The sequence below is a fragment of the Aquarana catesbeiana genome, linkage group LG06 (genome assembly GCF_042186555.1).
Source record: "Aquarana catesbeiana isolate 2022-GZ linkage group LG06, ASM4218655v1, whole genome shotgun sequence".
NCBI lineage: Eukaryota > Metazoa > Chordata > Amphibia > Anura > Ranidae > Aquarana > Aquarana catesbeiana.
In genome coordinates, this window is record NC_133329.1 from 416,334,854 (window position 1) to 416,357,292 (window position 22,439).

At 50.7% G+C, this 22,439-nt stretch overlaps 1 protein-coding gene and 1 non-coding gene across 9 annotated transcripts in view; one reads left to right on the top strand and one right to left on the bottom strand.

Annotated features, from left to right (window-relative positions):
• CEP70 (centrosomal protein 70) overlaps nt 1-22,439 on the top strand; it is a 280,741-nt gene that overhangs the window by 226,858 nt on the left and 31,444 nt on the right. The window contains exons 2-5 of one of the 8 annotated variants that reach the window (XM_073634558.1): nt 4,931-4,964; nt 5,001-5,492; nt 12,871-12,970; nt 20,877-21,130. In XM_073634558.1, the coding sequence (XP_073490659.1) occupies nt 4,931-4,964; nt 5,001-5,492; nt 12,871-12,970; nt 20,877-20,902 (652 nt within the window). In that variant the 3' untranslated portion in view covers nt 20,903-21,130. Of the gene's footprint in view, nt 1-4,930; nt 4,965-5,000; nt 5,662-7,577; nt 7,789-8,747; nt 8,904-12,870; nt 12,971-20,876; nt 21,131-22,439 lie in introns of those variants that run through there. The other 7 variants (XM_073634550.1, XM_073634555.1, XM_073634552.1 and 4 more) reach the window with 7 other exon arrangements.
• Nucleotides 14,145-14,216, bottom strand: TRNAE-UUC (transfer RNA glutamic acid (anticodon UUC)). Its single transcript has one exon. It is a non-coding gene; the product is annotated as a tRNA-Glu (tRNA).

Sequence of the window (22,439 nt, forward strand, 5' to 3'; positions counted from 1 at the left end):
GAGCCCAGGAGCTGACACTCTAATGTCCCCAGTACAGTCTATGGCTGAGCCCAGGAGCTGACACTCTAATGTCCCCACTATAGTCTATGGCTGAGCTCAGGAGCTGACACTCTAATGTCCCCACTATAGTCTATGGCTGAGCTCAGGAGCTGACACTCTAATGTCCCCACTATAGTGTATGGCTGAGCCCAGGAGCTGACACTCTAATGTCCCCTCTATAGTCTATGGCTGAGCCCAGGAGCTGACACTCCAATGTCCCCATTATAGTCTATGGCTGAGCCCAGGAGCTGACACTCCAATGGCCCCACTATAGTCTATGACTGGGCTCAGGAGCTGACACTCCAATGTCCCCACTATAGTCTATGACTGAGCCCAGGAGCTGACACTCCAATGGCCCCACTATAGTCTATGACTGGGCCCAGGAGCTGACACTCTAATGTCCCCACTATAGTCTATGACTGAGCCCGGGAGCTGACACTCCAATGTCCCCACTATAGTCTATGACTGGGCCCAGGAGCTGACACTCCAATGTCCCCACTATAGTCTATGACTGGGCCCAGAAGCTGACACTCTAGTCTATGACTGGGCCCAGGAGCTGACACTCCAATGTCCCCACTATAGTCTATGACTGGGCCCAGAAGCTGACACTCTAGTCTATGACTGGGCCCAGGAGCTGACACTCCAATGTCCCCACTATAGTCTATGGCTGAGCCCAGGAGCTGACACTCTAATGTCCCCACTATAGTCTATGACTGAGCCCAGGAGCTGACACTCTAATGTCCCCACTATAGTCTATGACTGGGCCCAGAAGCTGACACTCCAATTTCCCCACTATAGTCTATGGCTGAGCCCAGGAGCTGACACTCTAATGTCCCCACTATAGTCTATGACTGAGCCCAGGAGCTTACACTCTAATGTCCCCACTATAGTCTATGGCTGAGCCCAGGAGCTGACACTCTAATGTCCCCACTATAGTCTATGACTGAGCCCAGGAGCTGACACTCTAATGTCCCCACTATAGTCTATGACTGGGCCCAGAAGCTGACACTCCAATTTCCCCACTATAGTCTATGGCTGAGCCCAGGAGCTGACACTCTAATGTCCCCACTATAGTCTATGACTGAGCCCAGGAGCTTACACTCTAATGTCCCCACTATAGTCTATGGCTGAGCCCAGGAGCTGACACTCCAATGGCCCCACTATAGTCTATGGCTGAGCCCAGGAGCTGACACTCCAATGTCCCCACTATAGTCTATGACTGAGCCCAGGAGCTGACACTCCAATTTCCCCACTATAGTCTATGGCTGAGCCCAGGAGCTGACACTCCAATTTCCCCACTATAGTCTATGACTGAGCCCAGGAGCTGACACTCCAATGTCCCCACTATAGTCTATGACTGAGCCCAGGAGCTGACACTCCAATGTCCCCAGTACAGTCTATGGCTGAGCCCAGGAGCTGACACTCTAATGTCCCCACTATAGTCTATGGCTGAGCCCAGGAGCTGACACTCCAATTTCCCCACTATAGTCTATGGCTGAGCCCAGGAGCTGACACTCTAATGTCCCCACTATAGTCTATGACTGAGCCCAGGAGCTGACACTCTAATGTCCCCACTATAGTCTATGGCTGAGCTCAGGAGCTGACACTCTAATGTCCCCACTATAGTCTATGGCTGAGCCCAGGAGCTGACACTCCAATGTCCCCACTATAGTCTATGACTAGGCCCAGGAGCTGACACTCTAATGTCCCCACTATAGTCTATGGCTGAGCTCAGGAGCTGACACTCTAATGTCCCCACTATAGTCTATGGCTGAGCCCAGGAGCTGACACTCTAATGTCCCCACTATAGTCTATGGCTGAGCCCAGGAGCTGACACTCCAATGTCCCCACTATAGTCTATGACTAGGCCCAGGAGCTGACACTCTAATGTCCCCACTATAGTCTATGACTAGGCCCAGGAGCTGACACTCTAATGTCCCTTCTATAGTCTATGACTGAGCCCAGGAGCTGACACTCTAATGTCCCCACTATAGTCTATCACTGGGCCCAGGAGCTGACACTCCAATGTCCCCACTATAGTCTATCACTGGGCCCAGGAGCTGACACTCTAATGTCCCTTCTATAGTCTATGACTGAGCCCAGGAGCTGATACTCTAATGTCCCCACTATAGTGTATGCCTGAGCCCAGGAGCTGACACTCCAATGTCCCCACTATAGTGTATGGCTGAGCCCAGGAGCTGACACTCCAATTTCCCCACTATAGTCTATGACTGAGCCCAGGAGCTGACACTCTAATGTCCCCACTATAGTCTATGGCTGAGCCCAGGAGCTGACACTCCAATTTCCCCACTATAGTCTATGACTGAGCCCAGGAGCTGACACTCTAATGTCCCCACTATAGTCTATGGCTGAGCCCAGGAGCTGACACTCCAATGTCCCCACTATAGTCTATGGCTGAGCCCAGGAGCTGACACTCCAATTTACCCACTATAGTCTATGACTGAGCCCAGGAGCTGACACTCCAATGGCCCCACTATAGTCTATGACTGGGCTCAGGAGCTGACACTCCAATGGCCCCGCTATAGTCTATAACTGGGCCCAGGAGCTGACACTCTAATGTCCCCACTATAGTCTATGACTGAGCCCAGAAGCTGACACTCCAATGTCCCCACTATAGTCTATGACTGGGCCCAGGAGCTGACACTTCAATGACCCCACTATAGTCTTTGGCTGAGCCCAGGAGCTGACACTCTAATGTTCCCACTGTAGTCTATGACTGAGCCCAGGAGCTGACACTCCAATGGCCCCACTATAGTCTATGACTGGGCCCAGGAGCTGACACTTCAATGTCCCCACTATAGTATATGACTGAGCCCAGGAGCTGACACTCTAATGTCCCCACTATAGTCTATGAATGAGCCCAGGAGCTGACACTCCAATGTCCCCACTATAGTCTATGACTGAGCCCAGGAGCTGACACTCTAATGTCCCCACTATAGTCCATGACTGGGCCCAGGAACTGACTCTCTAATGTCCCCACTATAGTATATGATTGAGCCCAGGAGCTGACACTCTAATGTCCCCACTATAGTCTATGGCTGAGCCCAGGAGCTGACACTCTAATGTTCCCACTATAGTCTATGACTGGGCCCAGGAGCTGACACTCCAATGTCCCCATTATAGTCTATGACTTGGCCCAGGAGCTGACACTCTAATGTCCCCATTATAGTCTATGACTTGGCCCAGGAGCTGACACTCTAATGTCCCCACTATAGTATATGATTGAGCCCAGGAGCTGACACTCTAATGTCCCCACTATAGTCTATGGCTGAGCCCAGGAGCTGACACTCTAATGTCCCCACTATAGTCTATGACTGAGCCCAGGAGCTGACACTCTAATGTCCCCACTATAGTCTATGACTGAGCCCAGGAGCTTACACTCCAATGTCCCCACTATAGTCTATGGCTGAGCTCAGGAGCTGACACTCCAATGTCCCCACTATAGTCTATGACTGAGCCCAGGAGCTGACACTCCAATGTCCCCACTATAGTCTATGACTGAGCCCAGGAGCTGACACTCTAATGTCCCCACTATAGTCCATGACTGGGCCCAGGAACTGACTCTCTAATGTCCCCACTGCAGTCTATGGCTGAGCCCAGGAGCTGACACTCTAATGTTCCCACTATAGTCTATGACTGGGCCCAGGAGCTGACACTCCAATGTCCCCATTATAGTCTATGACTTGGCCCAGGAGCTGACACTCTAATGTCCCCATTATAGTCTATGACTTGGCCCAGGAGCTGACACTCTAATGTCCCCATTATAGTCTATGACTTGGCCCAGGAGCTGACACTCTAATGTCCCCACTATAGTATATGATTGAGCCCAGGAGCTGACACTCTAATGTCCCCACTATAGTCTATGGCTGAGCCCAGGAGCTGACACTCTAATGTCCCCACTATAGTCTATGACTGAGCCCAGGAGCTGACACTCCAATGTCCCCACTATAGTCTATGACTGAGCCCAGGAGCTGACACTCTAATGTCCCCACTATAGTCTATGACTGAGCCCAGGAGCTGACACTCCAATGTCCCCACTATAGTCTATGACTGAGCCCAGGAGCTGACACTCCAATGTCCCCACTATAGTCTATGACTGAGCCCAGGAGCTGACACTCTAATATCCCCACTATAGTCTATGGCTGAGCTCAGGAGCTGACACTCTAATGTCCCCATTATAGTCTATGACTGAGCCCAGGAGCTGACACTCTAATGTCCCTTCTATAGTCTATCACTGGGCCCAGGAGCTGACACTCCAATGTCCCCACTATAGTCTATCACTGGGCCCAGGAGCTGACACTCCAATGTCCCCACTATAGTCTATCACTGGACCCAGGAGCTGACACTCTAATGTCCCCACTATAGTCTATGACTGAGCCCAGGAGCTGACACTCTAATGTCCCCAGTACAGTCTATGGCTGAGCCCAGGAGCTGACACTCCAATGTCCCCTCTATAGTCTATGGCTGAGCCCAGGAGCTGACACTCCAATGTCCCCTCTATAGTCTATGGCTGAGCCCAGGAGCTGACACTCCAATGTCCCCACTATAGTCTATCACTGGACCCAGGAGCTGACACTCTAATGTCCCCACTATAGTCTATGACTGAGCCCAGGAGCTGACACTCTAAGGTCCCCACTATAGTCTATGATTGAGCCCAGGAGCTGACACTCTAATGTCCCCACTATAGTCTATGGCTGAGCCCAGGAGCTGACACTCTAATGTCCCCACTATAGTCTATGGCTGAGCCCGGGAGCTGACACTCTAATGTCCCCACTATAGTCTATGACTGAGCCCAGGAGCTGACACTCTAATGTCCCCAGTGCAGTCTATGACTGAGCCTCTAATCTTTATCTGTTTGAATCTTTGCCAGGAGATGCGGAGTTGTCGGAGTTGTCGGAGTTGTCGGAGTGTGGGGAGTTGTTGGAGTTGTCGGAGTTGTTGGAGTTGTCGGAGGTGGGGAGTGGCGCTCCAGTGAGATTTCGGCAGACCTTCGGAGAAAGGTGGCTGAAGTCTATCAGTCTGGACAGGGTTACACCACCATCTCCAAGGCCCTGGACCTCAATGGGACTACGGTCAGAGCCATTCTCACCAAGTGGAAGAAGTTTGGAACGGTGGTGAATCTACCTAGGAGTGGTCGTCCTGCGAAAATCTCCCCCCAGGCCAGAAGGATCATCATCAGTGAAGTCAAGAAGAAGCCTTCTGCCTGGTCCCGGGAACTTCAGGCCTCTCTGGCCTCGGCTCAGGTGAATGTTCAGGACTCAACCATTAGAAAGACTCTGTGCAAAAACGGGAGAGTGGTGAGCCGGAAACCTCTCTTCCCTAAAAGGAACATGGCGGCTTGTCAGGAGTGCAGCGGAAATCTCCAGAATATCTCATCTCTGGAAGGGCGTTCTGTGCCACCAAGAATCAAAAGTCCACTGTGTTCAGAAAAGGTATATGATGTTCCAGAGTTCCTGTGGGACTAATACTGTTCTATGGAATCAGAATAAAGAATCCACTCACCACCAGTGTACGGAGGTACTACCATGACCACCAGTGTACGGAGATACTACCATGACCACCAGTGTACGGAGATACTACCATGACCACCAGTGTACGGAGGTACTACCATGACCACCAGTGTACGGAGGTACTACCATGACCACCAGTGTACGGAGATACTACCATGACCACCAGTGTACGGAGGTACTACCATGACCACCAGTGTACGGAGATACTACCATGACCACCAGTGTACGGAGGTACTACCATGACCACCAGTGTACGGAGGTACTACCATGACCACCAGTGTACGGAGGTACTACCATGACCACCAGTGTACGGAGGTACTACCATGACCACCAGTGTACGGAGGTACTACCATGACCACCAGTGTACGGAGGTACTACCATGACCACCAGTGTACGGAGGTACTACCATGACCACCAGTGTACGGAGGTACTACCATGACCACCAGTGTACGGAGGTACTACCATGACCACCAGTGTACGGAGGTACTACCATGACCACCAGTGTACGGAGATACTACCATGACCACCAGTGTACGGAGATACTACCATGACCACCAGTGTAAAAAGGGAACTGCCATGGCCACCAGTGTAAGGAGGTACTACCATGACCACCAGTGTACGGAGGTACTACCATGACCACCAGTGTACGGAGGTACTACCATGACCACCAGTGTACGGAGGTACTACCATGACCACCAGTGTAAAAAGGGAACTGCCATGGCCACCAGTGTAAGGAGGTACTACCATGACCACCAGTGTACGGAGGTACTACCATGACCACCAGTGTACGGAGATACTACCATGACCACCAGTGTACGGAGGTACTACCATGACCACCAGTGTACGGAGGTACTACCATGACCACCAGTGTACGGAGGTACTACCATGACCACCAGTGTACGGAGGTACTACCATGACCACCAGTGTACGGAGATACTACCATGACCACCAGTGTACGGAGGTACTACCATGACCACCAGTGTACGGAGGTACTACCATGACCACCAGTGTACGGAGGTACTACCATGACCACCAGTGTACGGAGGTACTACCATGACCACCAGTGTACGGAGATACTACCATGACCACCAGTGTACGGAGGTACTACCATGACCACCAGTGTACGGAGGTACTACCATGACCACCAGTGTACGGAGGTACTACCATGACCACCAGTGTACGGAGGTACTACCATGACCACCAGTGTACGGAGGTACTACCATGACCACCAGTGTACGGAGATACTACCATGACCACCAGTGTAAAAAGGGAACTGCCATGGCCACCAGTGTAAGGAGGTACTACCATGACCACCAGTGTACGGAGATACTACCATGACCACCAGTGTACGGAGATACTACCATGACCACCAGTGTACGGAGATACTACCATGACCACCAGTGTAAAAAGGGAACTGCCATGGCCACCAGTGTAAGGAGGTACTACCATGACCACCAGTGTACGGAGGTACTACCATGACCACCAGTGTAAAAAGGGAACTGCCATGGCCACCAGTGTACGGAGGTACTACCATGACCACCAGTGTACGGAGGTACTACCATGACCACCAGTGTACGGAGATACTACCATGACCACCAGTGTACGGAGGTACTACCATGACCACCAGTGTACGGAGATACTACCATGACCACCAGTGTACGGAGGTACTACCATGACCACCAGTGTACGGAGGTACTACCATGACCACCAGTGTACGGAGGTACTACCATGACCACCAGTGTACGGAGGTACTACCATGACCACCAGTGTACGGAGGTACTACCATGACCACCAGTGTACGGAGGTACTACCATGACCACCAGTGTACGGAGGTACTACCATGACCACCAGTGTACGGAGGTACTACCATGACCACCAGTGTACGGAGGTACTACCATGACCACCAGTGTACGGAGATACTACCATGACCACCAGTGTACGGAGATACTACCATGACCACCAGTGTAAAAAGGGAACTGCCATGGCCACCAGTGTAAGGAGGTACTACCATAACCACCAGTGTACGGAGGTACTACCATGACCACCAGTGTACGGAGGTACTACCATGACCACCAGTGTACGGAGGTACTACCATGACCACCAGTGTACGGAGGTACTACCATGACCACCAGTGTACGGAGATACTACCATGACCACCAGTGTACGGAGGTACTACCATGACCACCAGTGTAAAAAGGGAACTGCCATGGCCACCAGTGTAAGGAGGGGGTGTGTCTCTGGGGTGTATTTTTGGGGGTGTGTCTCTTGGGTGTATCCCTGGGGGTGTGTCACTGGGGTGTGTCTCTGGGGGGGTGTCTCTGGGGGGGGTGTCTTGGGGGGTGTCTCTGGGGGTGCGTCTTGGGGTGTGTCTCTGGGGGGTGTGTCTCTGGGGGGTGTGTCTCTGGGTGGGGTGTCTCTGGGTGGGGTGTCTCTGGGGGGGTGTCTCTGGGGGGGTGTCTCGGAGGTGTGTCTCGGAGGTGTGTCTCTGGGGGGGGTGTCTCTGGGGGTGTGTCTCGGGGGTGTGTCTCTGGGGGGGTGTCTCGGAGGTGTGTGTCTCGGGGGGGGTGTGTCTCTGGGGGGGTGTCTTGGGGGGTGTCTCTGGGGGTGTGTCTTGGGGTGTGTCTCTGGGGGGTGTGTCTCTGGGGGGGTGTCTCTGGGTGGGTGTGTCTGGGGGGGTGTCTCGGAGGTGTGTCTCTGGGGGGGGTGTCTCTGGGGGGTGTGTCTCTGGGCGGGTGTCTCTGGGTGGGTGTCTCTGGGTGGGTGTCTCTGGGGGTGTGTCTCGGGGTGTGTCTCTGGGGGGGGTGTCTCGGAGGTGTGTGTCTCGGGGGGGTGTGTCTCTGGGGGGGTGTCTTGGGGGGGTGTCTCTGGGGGGGTGTCTTGGGGGGTGTCTCTGGGAGTGTGTCTTGGGGTGTGTCTCTGGGGGGTGTGTCTCTGGGGGGTGTTTCTCTGGGGGGGGTGTCTCTGGGGGGGTGTCTCGGAGGTGTGTCTCGGAGGTGTGTCTCTGGGGGGGTGTCTCTGGGGGTGTGTCTCGGGGGTGTGTCTCTGGGACATTGACACACCTGGAAATGGTTTCACATCCATATAAAATGTATATTTATTATGAATAATAATGATATATAGGGAATAATATCGATTTCCTTCCTGATGTGGTTTTGTATCTCCGCCCCTTTCATGCAGTGTCTCCGCCCCCCCAGAAGGTGAAGGACTTCCTCTCCTGGAGGTTCAGCTCTCTGATTCTGCAGATTTGTGATCACCAGAAGCAGATGGAATCCATTGTGTACTTTTTTGGTCAGCGTCACCTGAGGCTGTCTGATTCATCATGGAGCCTGACAGGTATGGATGGGGGGGATACCAGGGGACATCGCTGAATCTCGGGGTTAATAGTGCGTCCGCTGACACCAATGCCGGGGTTAATAGTGCGTCCGCTGACACCAATGCCGGGGTTAATAGAGCGTCCGCTGACACCAATGCCGGGATTAATAGTGCGTCCGCTGACACCAATGCCGGGAGTTAATAGTGCGTCCGCTGACACCAATGCCGGGAGTTAATAGTGCGTCCGCTGACACCAATGCCGGGGTTAATAGAGCGTCCGCTGACACCAATGCTGGGGGTTAATAGTGCGTCCGCTGACACCAATGCTGGGGGTTAATAGTGCGTCCGCTGACACCAATGCCGGGGTTAATAGTGCGTCCGCTGACACCAATGCCGGGGTTAATAGAGCGTCCGCTGACACCAATGCTGGAAGTTAATAGTGCGTCCGCTGACACCAATGCCGGGGTTAATAGTGCATCCGCTGACACCAATGCTGGGGGTTAATAGTGCGTCCGCTGACACCAATGTTGGGGGTTAATAGTGCGTCTGCTGACACCAATGCTGGGGGTTAATAGTGCGTCCGCTGACACCAATGCTGGGGGTTAATAGAGCGTCCGCTGACACCAATGCTGGGGGTTAATAGTGCGTCCGCTGACACCAATGCCGGGGTTAATAGTGCGTCCGCTGACACCAATGCCGGGGTTAATAGTGCGTCCGCTGACACCAATGCTGGGGGTTAATAGAGCGTCCGCTGACACCAATGCCGGGGTTAATAGAGCGTCCGCTGACACCAATGCTGGGGGTTAATAGTGTGTCCGCTGACACCAATGCTGGAAGTTAATAGTGCGTCCGCTGACACCAATGCCGGGGTTAATAGTGCATCCGCTGACACCAATGTTGGGGGTTAATAGTGCGTCCGCTGACACCAATGCTGGGGGTTAATAGTGCGTCCGCTGACACCAATGCTGGGGGTTAATAGTGCGTCCGCTGACACCAATGCTGGGGGTTAATAGTGCGTCCGCTGACACCAATGCTGGGGGTTAATAGAGCGTCCGCTGACACCAATGCTGGGGGTTAATAGTGCGTCCGCTGACACCAATGCCGGGGTTAATAGTGCGTCCGCTGACACCAATGCTGGGGGTTAATAGAGCGTCCGCTGACACCAATGCTGGGGGTTAATAGTGCGTCCGCTGACACCAATGCCGGGGTTAATAGTGCGTCCGCTGACACCAATGCCGGGGTTAATAGTGCGTCCGCTGACACCAATGCTGGGGGTTAATAGAGCGTCCGCTGACACCAATGCCGGGGTTAATAGAGCGTCCGCTGACACCAATGCTGGGGGTTAATAGTGTGTCCGCTGACACCAATGCTGGAAGTTAATAGTGCGTCCGCTGACACCAATGCCGGGGTTAATAGTGCATCCGCTGACACCAATGTTGGGGGTTAATAGTGCGTCCGCTGACACCAATGCTGGGGGTTAATAGTGCGTCCGCTGACACCAATGCTGGGGGTTAATAGTGCGTCCGCTGACACCAATGCTGGGGGTTAATAGTGCGTCCGCTGACACCAATGCTGGGGGTTAATAGAGCGTCCGCTGACACCAATGCTGGGGGTTAATAGTGCGTCCGCTGACACCAATGCCGGGGTTAATAGTGCATCCGCTGACACTAATGCCGGGGTTAATAGTGCATCCGCTGACACCAATGCTGGGGGTTAATAGAGCGTCCGCTGACACCAATGCCGGGGTTAATAGAGCATCCGCTGACACCAATGCCGGGGTTAATAGTGCATCCGCTGACACCAATGCTGGGGGTTAATAGTGCGTCCGCTGACACCAATGCTGGAAGTTAATAGTGCGTCCGCTGACACCAATGTTGGGGGTTAATAGTGCGTCCGCTGACACCAATGCCGGGGTTAATAGAGCGTCCGCTGACACCAATGCTGGAAGTTAATAGTGCGTCCGCTGACACCAATGTTGGGGGTTAATAGTGCGTCCGCTGACACCAATGCCGGGGTTAATAGTGCATCCGCTGACACCAATGTTGGGGGTTAATAGTGCGTCCGCTGACACCAATGCCGGGGTTAATAGTGCGTCCGCTGACACCAATGCTGGGGGTTAATAGAGCGTCCGCTGACACCAATGTTGGGGGTTAATAGTGCGTCCGCTGACACCAATGCCGGGGTTAATAGTGCGTCCGCTGACACCAATGTTGGGGGTTAATAGAGCGTCCGCTGACACCAATGCCGGGGTTAATAGTGCGTCCGCTGACACCAATGCCGGGGTTAATAGTGCGTCCGCTGACACCAATGTTGGGGGTTAATAGAGCGTCCGCTGACATCAATGCCGGGGTTAATAGTGCGTCCGCTGACACCAATGTCGGTCCCAGTCACTCCTCTGACATACACCTGGATGACAAACCCCCAACAAGCATAGCGCCCCCCATTGATTTCCGTGCGTTGCCCTATGCCCCACAAGCCTGACAAAGTATCTCATGACGCGTTCTGCTTTGTTTTATTTCCCGCGCATTTTGCCACATTTCTTGTATTGGGGTCTCACGTTTTGGGGGGACATTTACAATAAATGGCACTACAAGCTTGAGGCAGATATTTTTACGGTGTTCTGGGATTGCGTGGAAACGTGCATTTCTGTGCGCATTACCGGAACGCGCAGATGTGACCGGAGACTGATATGGTGGAAAGTTGTCACCGCGGCACGCCGTGTTCCGCCATATTTACATTTATATTCCTTTGTTCCCTGTTCCAATTTTTCCTTTTCCGCAAGTATTGGGCATGAGTGATTGTCCATACAGAGCAGGAGATCTATGGGGGGGGAGGGGGGTCAGTAGATCAATAGAGCATATGACTGGAAGCAGGGGGCCAAGACAAGGGGGGGCATGACCCAGGCATTATGCTCGGGGGCAGGGCACAGGTGACAGCCTCCCTCTCCTAGCACCTCCCCCACAACATTACATCATACTCCTTTGCCCCGCCCCTAACTATTCTGCTCCACCCACTCCTCAGTCTGAATTCTCCTACACCAAGAGATTAGATGAGTCTCCTCCCACATAAAGTCCCTGGCTCCACCTCCTGCACAGGCTGATAGGTTCATGGAGCCTTCACTAACATGGCGGACCACCCACAAGTCCTGGTCCATTGAGCAGCAGTCATTGGTTGCTAGAGATGCCGGCATGCCTAGCAACCAATGACGTCACGTGCCTGCTGTGTGCCCTGCAGCACATTTCTCCTGCCAGCTCCCACCTTCTGCCTGCCAGGCTATAGGGAGTTCTCCTGCAAGTACACTGAGCTCTGTGATGGAGGAAACTAATCTATGGGGGCACGATGATGAGGCAACTGATCTATGGGGGCAGTTTGATGGGGCAATTAATCTATGGGGACACTGTAATGGGGCAACTGATCTATATATGTACTCTGATGGGGCAAGTGATTTGTGGGGGTACACGGATGGGGCCAACTGATTTATGGGGGAATCCGAAATACAAAAATGTACTGTACTTCAGCTGACCAGTCCTTAGATATGGTGGCTGCATTCGTTTTCTTTTCTTTTTGTCTTTGATACTGCCAGTAACTTCCTGTCCTAGGGTGACAACACTCACTGTACTGAATCTATGGAGACGTTGTCACCGTAGGACAGAAAGTGTGTTTGGACTACAGAATACTCCCCCCTGTCTATAACATAGTGAGGTGATGTTTTGTAGTCCACATAGAGAACTGGGACTGAAAATAGTCCAGAGACAACAAGAGCAGAAAGTTCTGAGCTCTGTATATTTCCGGCAGGATGAAAAGTGACATTTTTGCACTTGTAGAAGGGATAGAAGAATACGGTATATTCTATTTCTTCATGCAGACTTGTAAAGTTGCTGAGAGGTCCACTTTAAGGTCTGCCTGGAGTCCTGCTATGAAGCCTTGATTGCTGAGCTCTTCTTGTCCAGGATAGGGACTCTTACGTCTTCCCTTCTTCTTGTCACAGGAAGAATACCTCAGCTCCTTGTTAAGTGAATATCAAGAGAAAGATGAAGTGGAGCAACAAAGAGCGCTGTGTGCCAAAGCCTGCCGAAGATCCTCCAAGGGTAAGTACTAGCAGATAACAGCCCCTGCTTCACCACAGCGACACACTTTATTTTCTATCAAAGCTGCTGCTAGAATGGAAATCACCTTGCCTTAAGTGTGGACCCCCGAGCAGAGGAAATATTTTGGCACTTACTGGGCATGGACACGTCGTGGCCTCCCCTTTCCAACCCTCTAACCACCCTATTGGTCTGTGTAGCTTCCTGTCATACATGTACTGCATTATGACCACTAGATGGAGCTGAGGATCATCCTTATTTTCTTATTCCTGCTGGGGGGATGTCAGTGTCAGGATGGGGTGTGTCGGTGTAATATTCCTGGGGGGACGTCAGGATGGGGGGTGTCGGTGTAATATTCCTGGGGTGTGTCGGTGTAATATTCCTGGGGGGGACGTCAGTGTGAGGATGGGGGGTGTCGGTGTAATATTCCTGGGGGGAAGTCAGTGTCAGGATGGGGGGTGTCGGTGTAATATTCCTGCTGGGGGGTATGGGTGTAATATTCATGTTGGGGGGGTATGAGTGTAATATTCCTGCTGGGGGGGTATGTGTGTAATATTCCTGCTGGGAGGGTGTCGGTGTAATATTCATGTTGGGTGGGTATGGGTGTAATATTCATGTTGGGGCTTGTCGGTGTAATATTCCTGATGGGGGAGTATGGGTGTAATATTCATGTTGGGGGGGTATAGGTGTATTATTCATGTTGGGGGGACGTCTGTGCAGGAAGTTCTTGTCGTATGATGGACACGGCGAGGATTTGGTCACACCTAGGTGTTCCGGATTCCCGAATCGGTGCAAAAATGCAGCACACGCTTGTGATCCCTTTACTTTCAATATCATCCCAATTGAGGCGTGATTTTGCCGCGATTGTTGCCTGACGGCCTATGGGAAATAGGTGTCCCACAATTTTTTTGTGTGATTTGTCAGGTGACAATATTGTCCCATGATCGGGGTGCCATTGAAAATAACTGGATCACAATCTGGAATCGCAGTAATTCCGCCCGCGATCCGGAAGGCCTAGGTGTGATCGCAGCCTAAGCATCTTCTATCAGTTGCTGGGTTCACCTTCTATAGATTCTGGGGGGACATTTTCTTCCTCAAACATTCCACACATTCACTTCATTCTTCATTCCACCCTTGTATAGCGCTTTTCTCTCTGAGGACTCCAAGTATTGGAGAAGGCGTTGGCCAGGAATCGAACCCGGGTCAGCTGCTTGAAAGGCAGCTATGCTCACCACTGCACCACCAACGCAAGGTAGCATGTCTTTGTAGTGTGGGAGGAAACCGGAGTACCCGGAGGAAACCCACGCAAGCACAGGGAGAACATGCAAACTCCATGCAGATAGTGTCCTGGTCAGGATTTGAACCATGGACCCCAGTGCTGCAAGGCTAACCCCTAAGCCTCTGTGCTGCCTGTATGCGGCCTCTCTTCTCCAAGGCCCGCCCCCGCTGAACGGAGTTCATCAATTATGTCCACTCAAAGCGCCTCCAGAAGAAATCCAAACTTATCCTAAACTGCAATCTATGTATATAACACTCCAAAACACACCCAAAGAATACCGGCCTCCAACCTCCCCTTAGCCGGTCCAACACACGCCTGAGGGGGAGTATGGAAGAGGGAGAGAGGGAGGAAAGGAGGGGGGGAGGTTAGGGGTAAGGAAGGGGTGTGGGGGTTCCCCCCAACCCTCACTCCCTTCTTTCTCCAACCTTTCCTCCCCCCCTTTTCCTCCCTCTCTCCCTCTTCCATACTCCCCCTTGTTCTTCAGGTGATTATGTTTTGGCGACGTATTGTCGAACCTTAAAGCTTCTGCAGAAGCTGCAGAAAGGTAAATAGAGGGCTGATGGGAAGACCCTCCGGTTGCTGGAGTGGCAGCTCGCACCAGTGTAGGGACCTGTGTTGGTACAGCCGTACCTGGTCCCAGGGAGGCTTCCTCAGACTTTTTGTTGAGTCTTCTTCTAGGAACAGCCAATTGTCTTGTTTGTCCAGCTGCATTGATAGTTGGTGATTCAGGAGTTCCAAAAACGAAAATGGAGGGCTGATGGGAAAACCCTCTGGTTACTGAAGTGGCAGCCACCAGTGTAGGGACCTGTGTTGGTACAGCCATACCTGGTCCCTCAGGAGGGATCCTTAGAATTTTTGTTGAGTCTTCTTCTAGGAACAGTCAATCATCTTGTTTGTCCATTTACATTCATAGTTGGTGATTCAGAAGCTCCAAAAAGGGAAATAGAGGGCTGATGGGAAGGCCCTCTGGATACTGGAGTGGCAGCCACCACCAGTGTAGGGACCTGTGTTGGTAAAGCCGTACCTGGTCCCTGGGAGGGTTTCTTAGACTTTTAGTTGAGTCTGTGATTCAGAAGCTGCTGATGAACGTCACATTCTGCCAGAGTCTCAGTGGTAACGCCACAATCTGCCAGTGTCTTAGTGGGAAAGTTACATTCTGCCTGAGTCTCAACAGAATCGTTGCATGCTGGAGGAGTCTCGATGTGAATGACACGTGGTTGATTTAACATTTTTTCCACCCTTTTGGTTATTTTCTTTCCCAACAGAGCTGCACCCTGCTCATTTAAGTGCAGTCCATCCCTGCTGTAGAGCAAGTGACACATTGAAAAGTCAGTCCAGGTCTCCATGAAGCCAAACCCCTCCTTCCTGCACCAGTTCTTCAGCCACTTGCTAAGCTCCCTAAGCTCCTGTTGCCTCCTTGGTGTGGCTCGAGGTACAGGCAGTATTTCTGAAAATGCTGCCTTGGAGGTCCTTTTCTTCAATATAGCCCCTAAGTCCCTGAAATCATTTTGTAGGGTGCTCCATTTTCTTCTAATGTTGTCATTGGTTCCAATATGTACCATGACAACTGGATCCTCCCCAGCCTCATCCAACAATCCGTCCATCCGATCTGCAATGTCCCGAACTCGTGCGACTGGGAAACAATATACTGTTCGTTGATCGCGGTCATTCTGACAGATTGCCCTCTCTGTCCCTCTAATAACAGAGTCCCCTACCACCAGGATCTGCCTATCCTTTTCTTTAGGCTTGCCTTCATCTTCATGGGAGGAGATATTCAAATGGCTGCCCTGGTATTTTGGTGGGTTCTCAACATGAACCTCACATTGTGCTGTAGTCTCAACATGAATGTGACATTCAGGTGGTGTCTCAATGTGAATGTCACATGCTGGTGGAGTATCCGTGTGAATGTCACATGCTGGTGGAGTATCCGTGTGAACGTCACATGCTGGTGGAGGCTCCGTGTGAATGTCACAAGCTGGTGGTGTCTTCATGTGAACGTCACGTGCTGGTGGCGTCTCCGTGTGAACGTCACATGCTGGTGAAGTCTTCGTGTGAACGTCACATGCTGGTGGCGTCTCCGTGTGAACGTCACATGCTGGTGGTGGATTTAACATTTTTTCCACCCTCTTGGTTATTTTCTTTCCCAACAGAGCTGCACCCTGCTCATTTAAGTGCAGTCCATCCCTGCTGTAGAGCAAGTGACCAATTGAAAAGTCATTCCAGGTCTCCATGAAGCCAAACCCCTCCTTCCTACACCAGTTCTTCAGCCACTTGCTAAGCTCTCTAAGCTCCTGTTGCCTTCTTGGTGTGGCTCGAGGTACAGGCAGTATTTCTGAAAATGCTGCCTTGGAGGTCCTTTTCTTCAATATAGCCCCTAAGTCCCTGAAATCATTTTGTAGGGTACTCCATTTTCTTCTAATGTTGTCATTGGTTCCAATATGTACCATGACAACTGGATCCTCCCCAGCCCCATCCAACAATCCGTCCATCCGATCTGCAATGTCCCGAACTCGTGCGACTGGGAAACAATATACTGATCGTTGATTGCGGTCATTCTGACAGATTGCCCTCTCTGTCCCTCTAATAACAGAGTCCCCTACCACCAGGATCTGCCTATCCTTTTCTTTAGGCTTGCCCTCATCTTCATGGGAGGAGATATTCAAATGGCTGCCCTGGTATTTTGGTGGGTTCTCAACATGAACCTCACATTGTGCTGTAGTCTCAACATGAATGTGACATTCAGGTGGTGTCTCAATGTGAATGTCACATGCTGGTGGAGTATCCGTGTGAATGTCACATGCTGGTGGAGTATCTGTGTGAACGTCACATGCTGGTGGAGTCTCCGTGTGAACTACACATGCTGGTGGAGGCTCTGTGTGAACGTCACAAGCTGGTGGTGTCTCCGTGTGAACGTCACATGCTGGTGGAGTCTCCGTGTGAACGTCACATGCTAGTGGAATCTCCATGTGAACATCCCATGCTGGTGAAGTCTCCGTGTGAACGTCACATGCTGATGGTGTCTTCGTGTGAACGTCACATGCTGGTGGTGTCTCCGTGTGAAGGTCACATGCTGGTGGTGGATTTAACATTTTTTCCACCCTTTTGGTTATTTTCTTTCCCAACAGAGCTGCACCCTGCTCATTTAAGTGCAGTCCATCCCTGCTGTAGAGCAAGTGACCAATTGAAAAGTCATTCCAGGTCTCCATGAAGCCAAACCCCTCCTTCCTGCACCAATTCTTCAGCCACTTGCTAAGCTCCCTAAGCTCCTGTTGCCTCCTTGGTGTGGCTCGAGGTACAGGCAGTATTTCTGAAAATGCTGCCTTGGAGGTCCTTTTCTTCAATATAGCCCCTAAGTCCCTGAAATCATTTTGTAGGGTGCTCCATTTTCTTCTAATGTTGTCATTGGTTCCAATATGTACCATGACAACTGGATCCTCCCCAGCCCCATCCAACAATCCGTCCATCCGATCTGCAATGTCCCGAACTCGTGCCACTGGGAAACAATATACTGTTCGTTGATCGCGGTCATTCTGACAGATTGCCCTCTCTGTCCCTCTAATAACAGAGTCCCCTATCACCAGGATCTGCCTATCCTTTTCTTTAAGCTTGCCCTCATCTTCATGGGAGGAGATATTCAAATGGCTGCCCTGGTATTTTGGTGGGTTCTCAACATGAACCTCACATTGTGCTGTAGTCTCAACATGAATGTGACATTCAGGTGGTGTCTCAATTTGAACGTCACATGCTGGTGGAGTATCCTTGTGAACGTCACATGCTGGTGGAGTCTCCGTGTGAACGTCACATGCTGGTGGAGTCTCCGTGTGAACGTCACATGCTGGTGGAGTCTCCGTGTGAACGTCACATGCTGGTGGAGTCTCCGTGTGAACGTCACATGCTGGTGGAGTCTCTGTGTGAACGTCACATGCTGGTGCAGTATCCTTGTGAACGTCACATGCTGGTGGAGTATCCTTGTGAACGTCACATGCTGGTGGAGTATCCTTGTGAACGTCACATGCTGGTGGAGTCTCCGTGTGAATGTCACATGCTGGTGGAGTCTCCGTGTGAACGTCACATGCTGGTGGAGTCTCCGTGTGAACGCCACATGCTGGTGGAGTGTCCGTGTGAACGTCACATGCTGGTGGAGTCTCCGTGTGAATGTCACATGCTGGTGGAGTCTCCGTGTGAACGTCACATGCTGGTGGAGTCTCTGTGTGAACGTCACATGCTGGTGGAGGGTCCGTGTGAACTTCACATGCTGGTGGAGGCTCCGTGTGAATGTCACATGCTGGTGGAGTCTCCGTGTGAATGTCACATGCTGGTGGAGTCTCCGTGTGAACGTCACATGCTGGTGGAGTCTCCGCGTGAACGTCACATGCTGGTGGAGTCTCCGCGTGAACGTCACATGCTGGTGGAGTATCCTTGTGAACGTCACATGCTGGTGGAGTCTCCGTGTGAACGTCACATGCTGGTGGAGTCTCCGTGTGAACGTCACATGCTGGTGGAGTCTCCGTGTGAACGTCACATGCTGGTGGAGTCTCCGTGTGAACGTCACATGCTGGTGGATTCTCTGTGTGAACGTCACATGCTGGTGCAGTATCCTTGTGAACGTCACATGCTGGAGGAGTATCCTTGTGAACGTCACATGCTGGTGGAGTATCCTTGTGAACGTCACATGCTGGTGGAGTCTCCGTGTGAATGTCACATGCTGGTGGAGTCTCCGTGTGAATGTCACATGCTGGTGGAGTCTCCGTGTGAACGTCACATGCTGGTGGAGTCTCCGCGTGAACGTCACATGCTGGTGGAGTCTCCGCGTGAACGTCACATGCTGGTGGAGTCTCCGTGTGAACGTCACATGCTGGTGGAGTCTCCGTGTGAACGTCACATGCTGGTGGAGTCTCCGTGTGAACGTCACATGCTGGTGGGGACTCCTTGTGAACTTCACATGCTGGGGGAGTCTCAATGTAGCTTTCATATTCTGTCTTGCTCACTGGGGTAGTCCTGCCTTGTGAGCTGTGTCTGCAGTAAATACCGCGTACATCTGCAATAAAAAAGAATCAGATTTAGCACCTTCACCTACATTATATATATATATATATATATATATATATATATATATATATATAGATATATATATATCTATATATATAGATATATATAAAACATAAAATTATGGAGAGAAAAGTTCAAAATTCCAGTGCAAGGGACAATAAATAATCCCAACATGACAGGGACACAGGGGTGACTAATGGCCTTCATATAAAAATTTTGGTTGCCTGGCAGTTATGCCGACCCACTAAAATGAAAAAGGGGTCTGATTCTTCACTTTCGGGTGCGGTGGAGTAATCTGCAGTGCTTCTGTTTCTTATTATTAAACACCCGTGATGATGAATGCGGACATATTTAATAAATAGCATCCCCCAGGACACCTACAGTGTCCCATCTGATAACAAATAGAGATCATACACCCATCAGCATGACCAACATACACATAAGAAGGGCCTGAAGATCAAACCTACCATGCGTATCCTCAAAACTCACCGTATCTGTCAGAACAAAGACATAGCAGCCACCTCCTGCTCCATGGCCGGCTCTGTGGCTGGGGCCACCAGTCCCGTCTGGCCTGGTGGCCGCTATGTCTTTGTTCTGACAGATACAGTGAGTTTTGAGGATACGCTTGGTAGGTTTGAACTTCAAGCCCTTCTTATGTGTATGTTGGTCTTGGTGATGGGTGCATGATCTCTATTTGTTATCAGATGGGACACTGTAGGTGGCCTGGGTACCTCTTCTTATATCAGTTTTGGACCCTTTACTAGTGTGCATTAGCTTGATTACATTCTATATACATGGTGAGTTTTATGTTCATGTTGTGTGCTTCTCTGTATAGTGCTGACCCTCATGGATATTCATTAGGGGTGCAACGGATCAAAAAACTGACGGTTCGGATCGTTCCTCGGATCAGGAGTCACGGTTCGGATCAACAAAAAAAAATCTGCCCCACTGTAATATCCACAATCTCCCCCACTGTAATATATTAGCAGGGTATGGCAGAGTATTGCAGGGTATTGGCGGGTATATTGACAGAGTATTGGCAGGGTATGGAAGAGTATTGGCAGGGTTTGGAAGAGTATTGGCAGGGTATGGCAGAGTATTGTCAGGGCATTGCAGAGTATTGGCACTGCTGCCATCCGAACTCTCCCCTACACTGTACAGATCAGTACACAGAGGGGAGAGAGGAACCGGCGTCATGACATAACGCCGGTTTGTTACAAGTGATCGCTCCGTCATTTGACGGAGCGATCACGTGGTAAACGGCCGCCGGGTGTACCAAGATGGCCGCCGCTCCGGAGCTAGGCCAAAGCCGCGGCCTTTCCTATGGCCGAGGCCACAGAGCGCTCTGCGGATCGCGGGTGTCCCGATCCGCGGAGGTTGATCCGTATGGATCACGGATCAATGACGATCCGTTGCACCCCTAATATTCATTGAACATATTTATGTTGTTATATCTTTTTGATACACATTTATTTTGATAACAGAAATGTTAATTTACGGTCATGCATAATTACTAAAAATTCTTTATGCAAATTTTTGGAATTATTGTTGTTTATTTTGATTGTATTTGTCTTTTTGTAGCTACATATTGCTTTATAAGCTCCTGAAGAAGCTGAAAAGTGAAACATGTCAAGCAACAAGCATCACGCTGGTTACAGTAACTACTTTATGTGTATATTGTACATGTGCACTGAATTGTCTTTATGAAATGTGGACAACATTCAATGTCCCCCCCGTTTCTTTTAAAACTTTGGACTCCAATAACGATGTTTTTATAAAAAAATATATTTTTGTGTGTTTTTTTGCACCATTAAAGAAGATCCTGTTCCTTTAAAGCCTGTTATAGAGCACAGTGCTTGTGCTGTGTATGAAATAGCTGGCTGATCCTACCAGTTTCTACCCTCCCCCCTCTGCGCTGACTCCCATGTATCAGGGCTGCAGAGTCCTGACACCGGAGTCCTGACAGAGGCTTCTTACCACATGATCATCGCGTGAACCTGGAAGTGCCGGGAAATGGCATTCCTCGGTTCGCGCTGACAGGGAGAGCCAATCGGCAGCTCTCTCTGTCAGAGGGGGGTCTGTGCTGATAATCAGCACATTGATTATTAGTGCAGCCCCCATGAGAGGTGCCCAACAACTGCCAGCAGTGCCCCCTCAAAGTCTCTCAGTGCCCACCACAGTGACAATCAGTGCCCACCACAGTGCCAATCAGTGCCCATCACAGTCCCCACCACAGTGCCAATCAGTGCCCATCAGTGCTGCATATAAGTGTCCATCAGTGCTGCATATCAGTGCCAACTCATCAGTGCATCCTCGTGCCTGTGCGTTATTTATAAATAAAACGCTTTCTACTTGTATTAAAGAGGAAGGAATCCCATCGATTTAACAGTTTCAAAAAACATTTCTATTTCTGGCATGTCGGGAATGCTAACTGTCACATTGGTTGTGCTCTCAACCAAACTGTCAAACCATCCAATGGCTGCTGTCATAACGGATCACATGTGCAGCATTATGGCAGTTGAAGATTCACCACTTCAATACCGGCACTTCCCCCCCTTCCTGCCCAGGAAAATTTTCAGCTTTCAGCACTGTCCCACTTTGAATGACAATTACGCGGTCATACAACACTGTACCCAAACTACATTTTTATCATTTTCTTCCCACAAATAGAGCTTTCTTTTGTTGGTATTTCATCACCTCGGGGTCTAAAAAAGACCCAATTTTTGAACAGAAAAACTTTTTTCTTATTTTGTCATAAAATGTTGTTTTCTCCTTCACTGCACTGATGAGTTGGCACTGATATGCAGCACTGATGGACACTTATAGGCAGCACTAAATGGGCACTTATAGGCAGCACTGATGGGCACTGATTGGCACTGTGGTGGGCACTGATTGGCACTGTGGTGGGCACTGATTGGCACTGTGGTGGGGACTGTGATGGGCACTGAGAGACTTTGAGGGGGCACTGCTGGCAGTTGTTGGGCACCTCTCATGGGAGCTGCACTGATAATCAATGTGCTGATTATATTATTGGAGTGAGATATATATATATATATATATATATATATATATATATATATATATATGATTGGGGTGATATATATAATTATTATTGTAGTGATCTATATACACATCAGGAGTCCG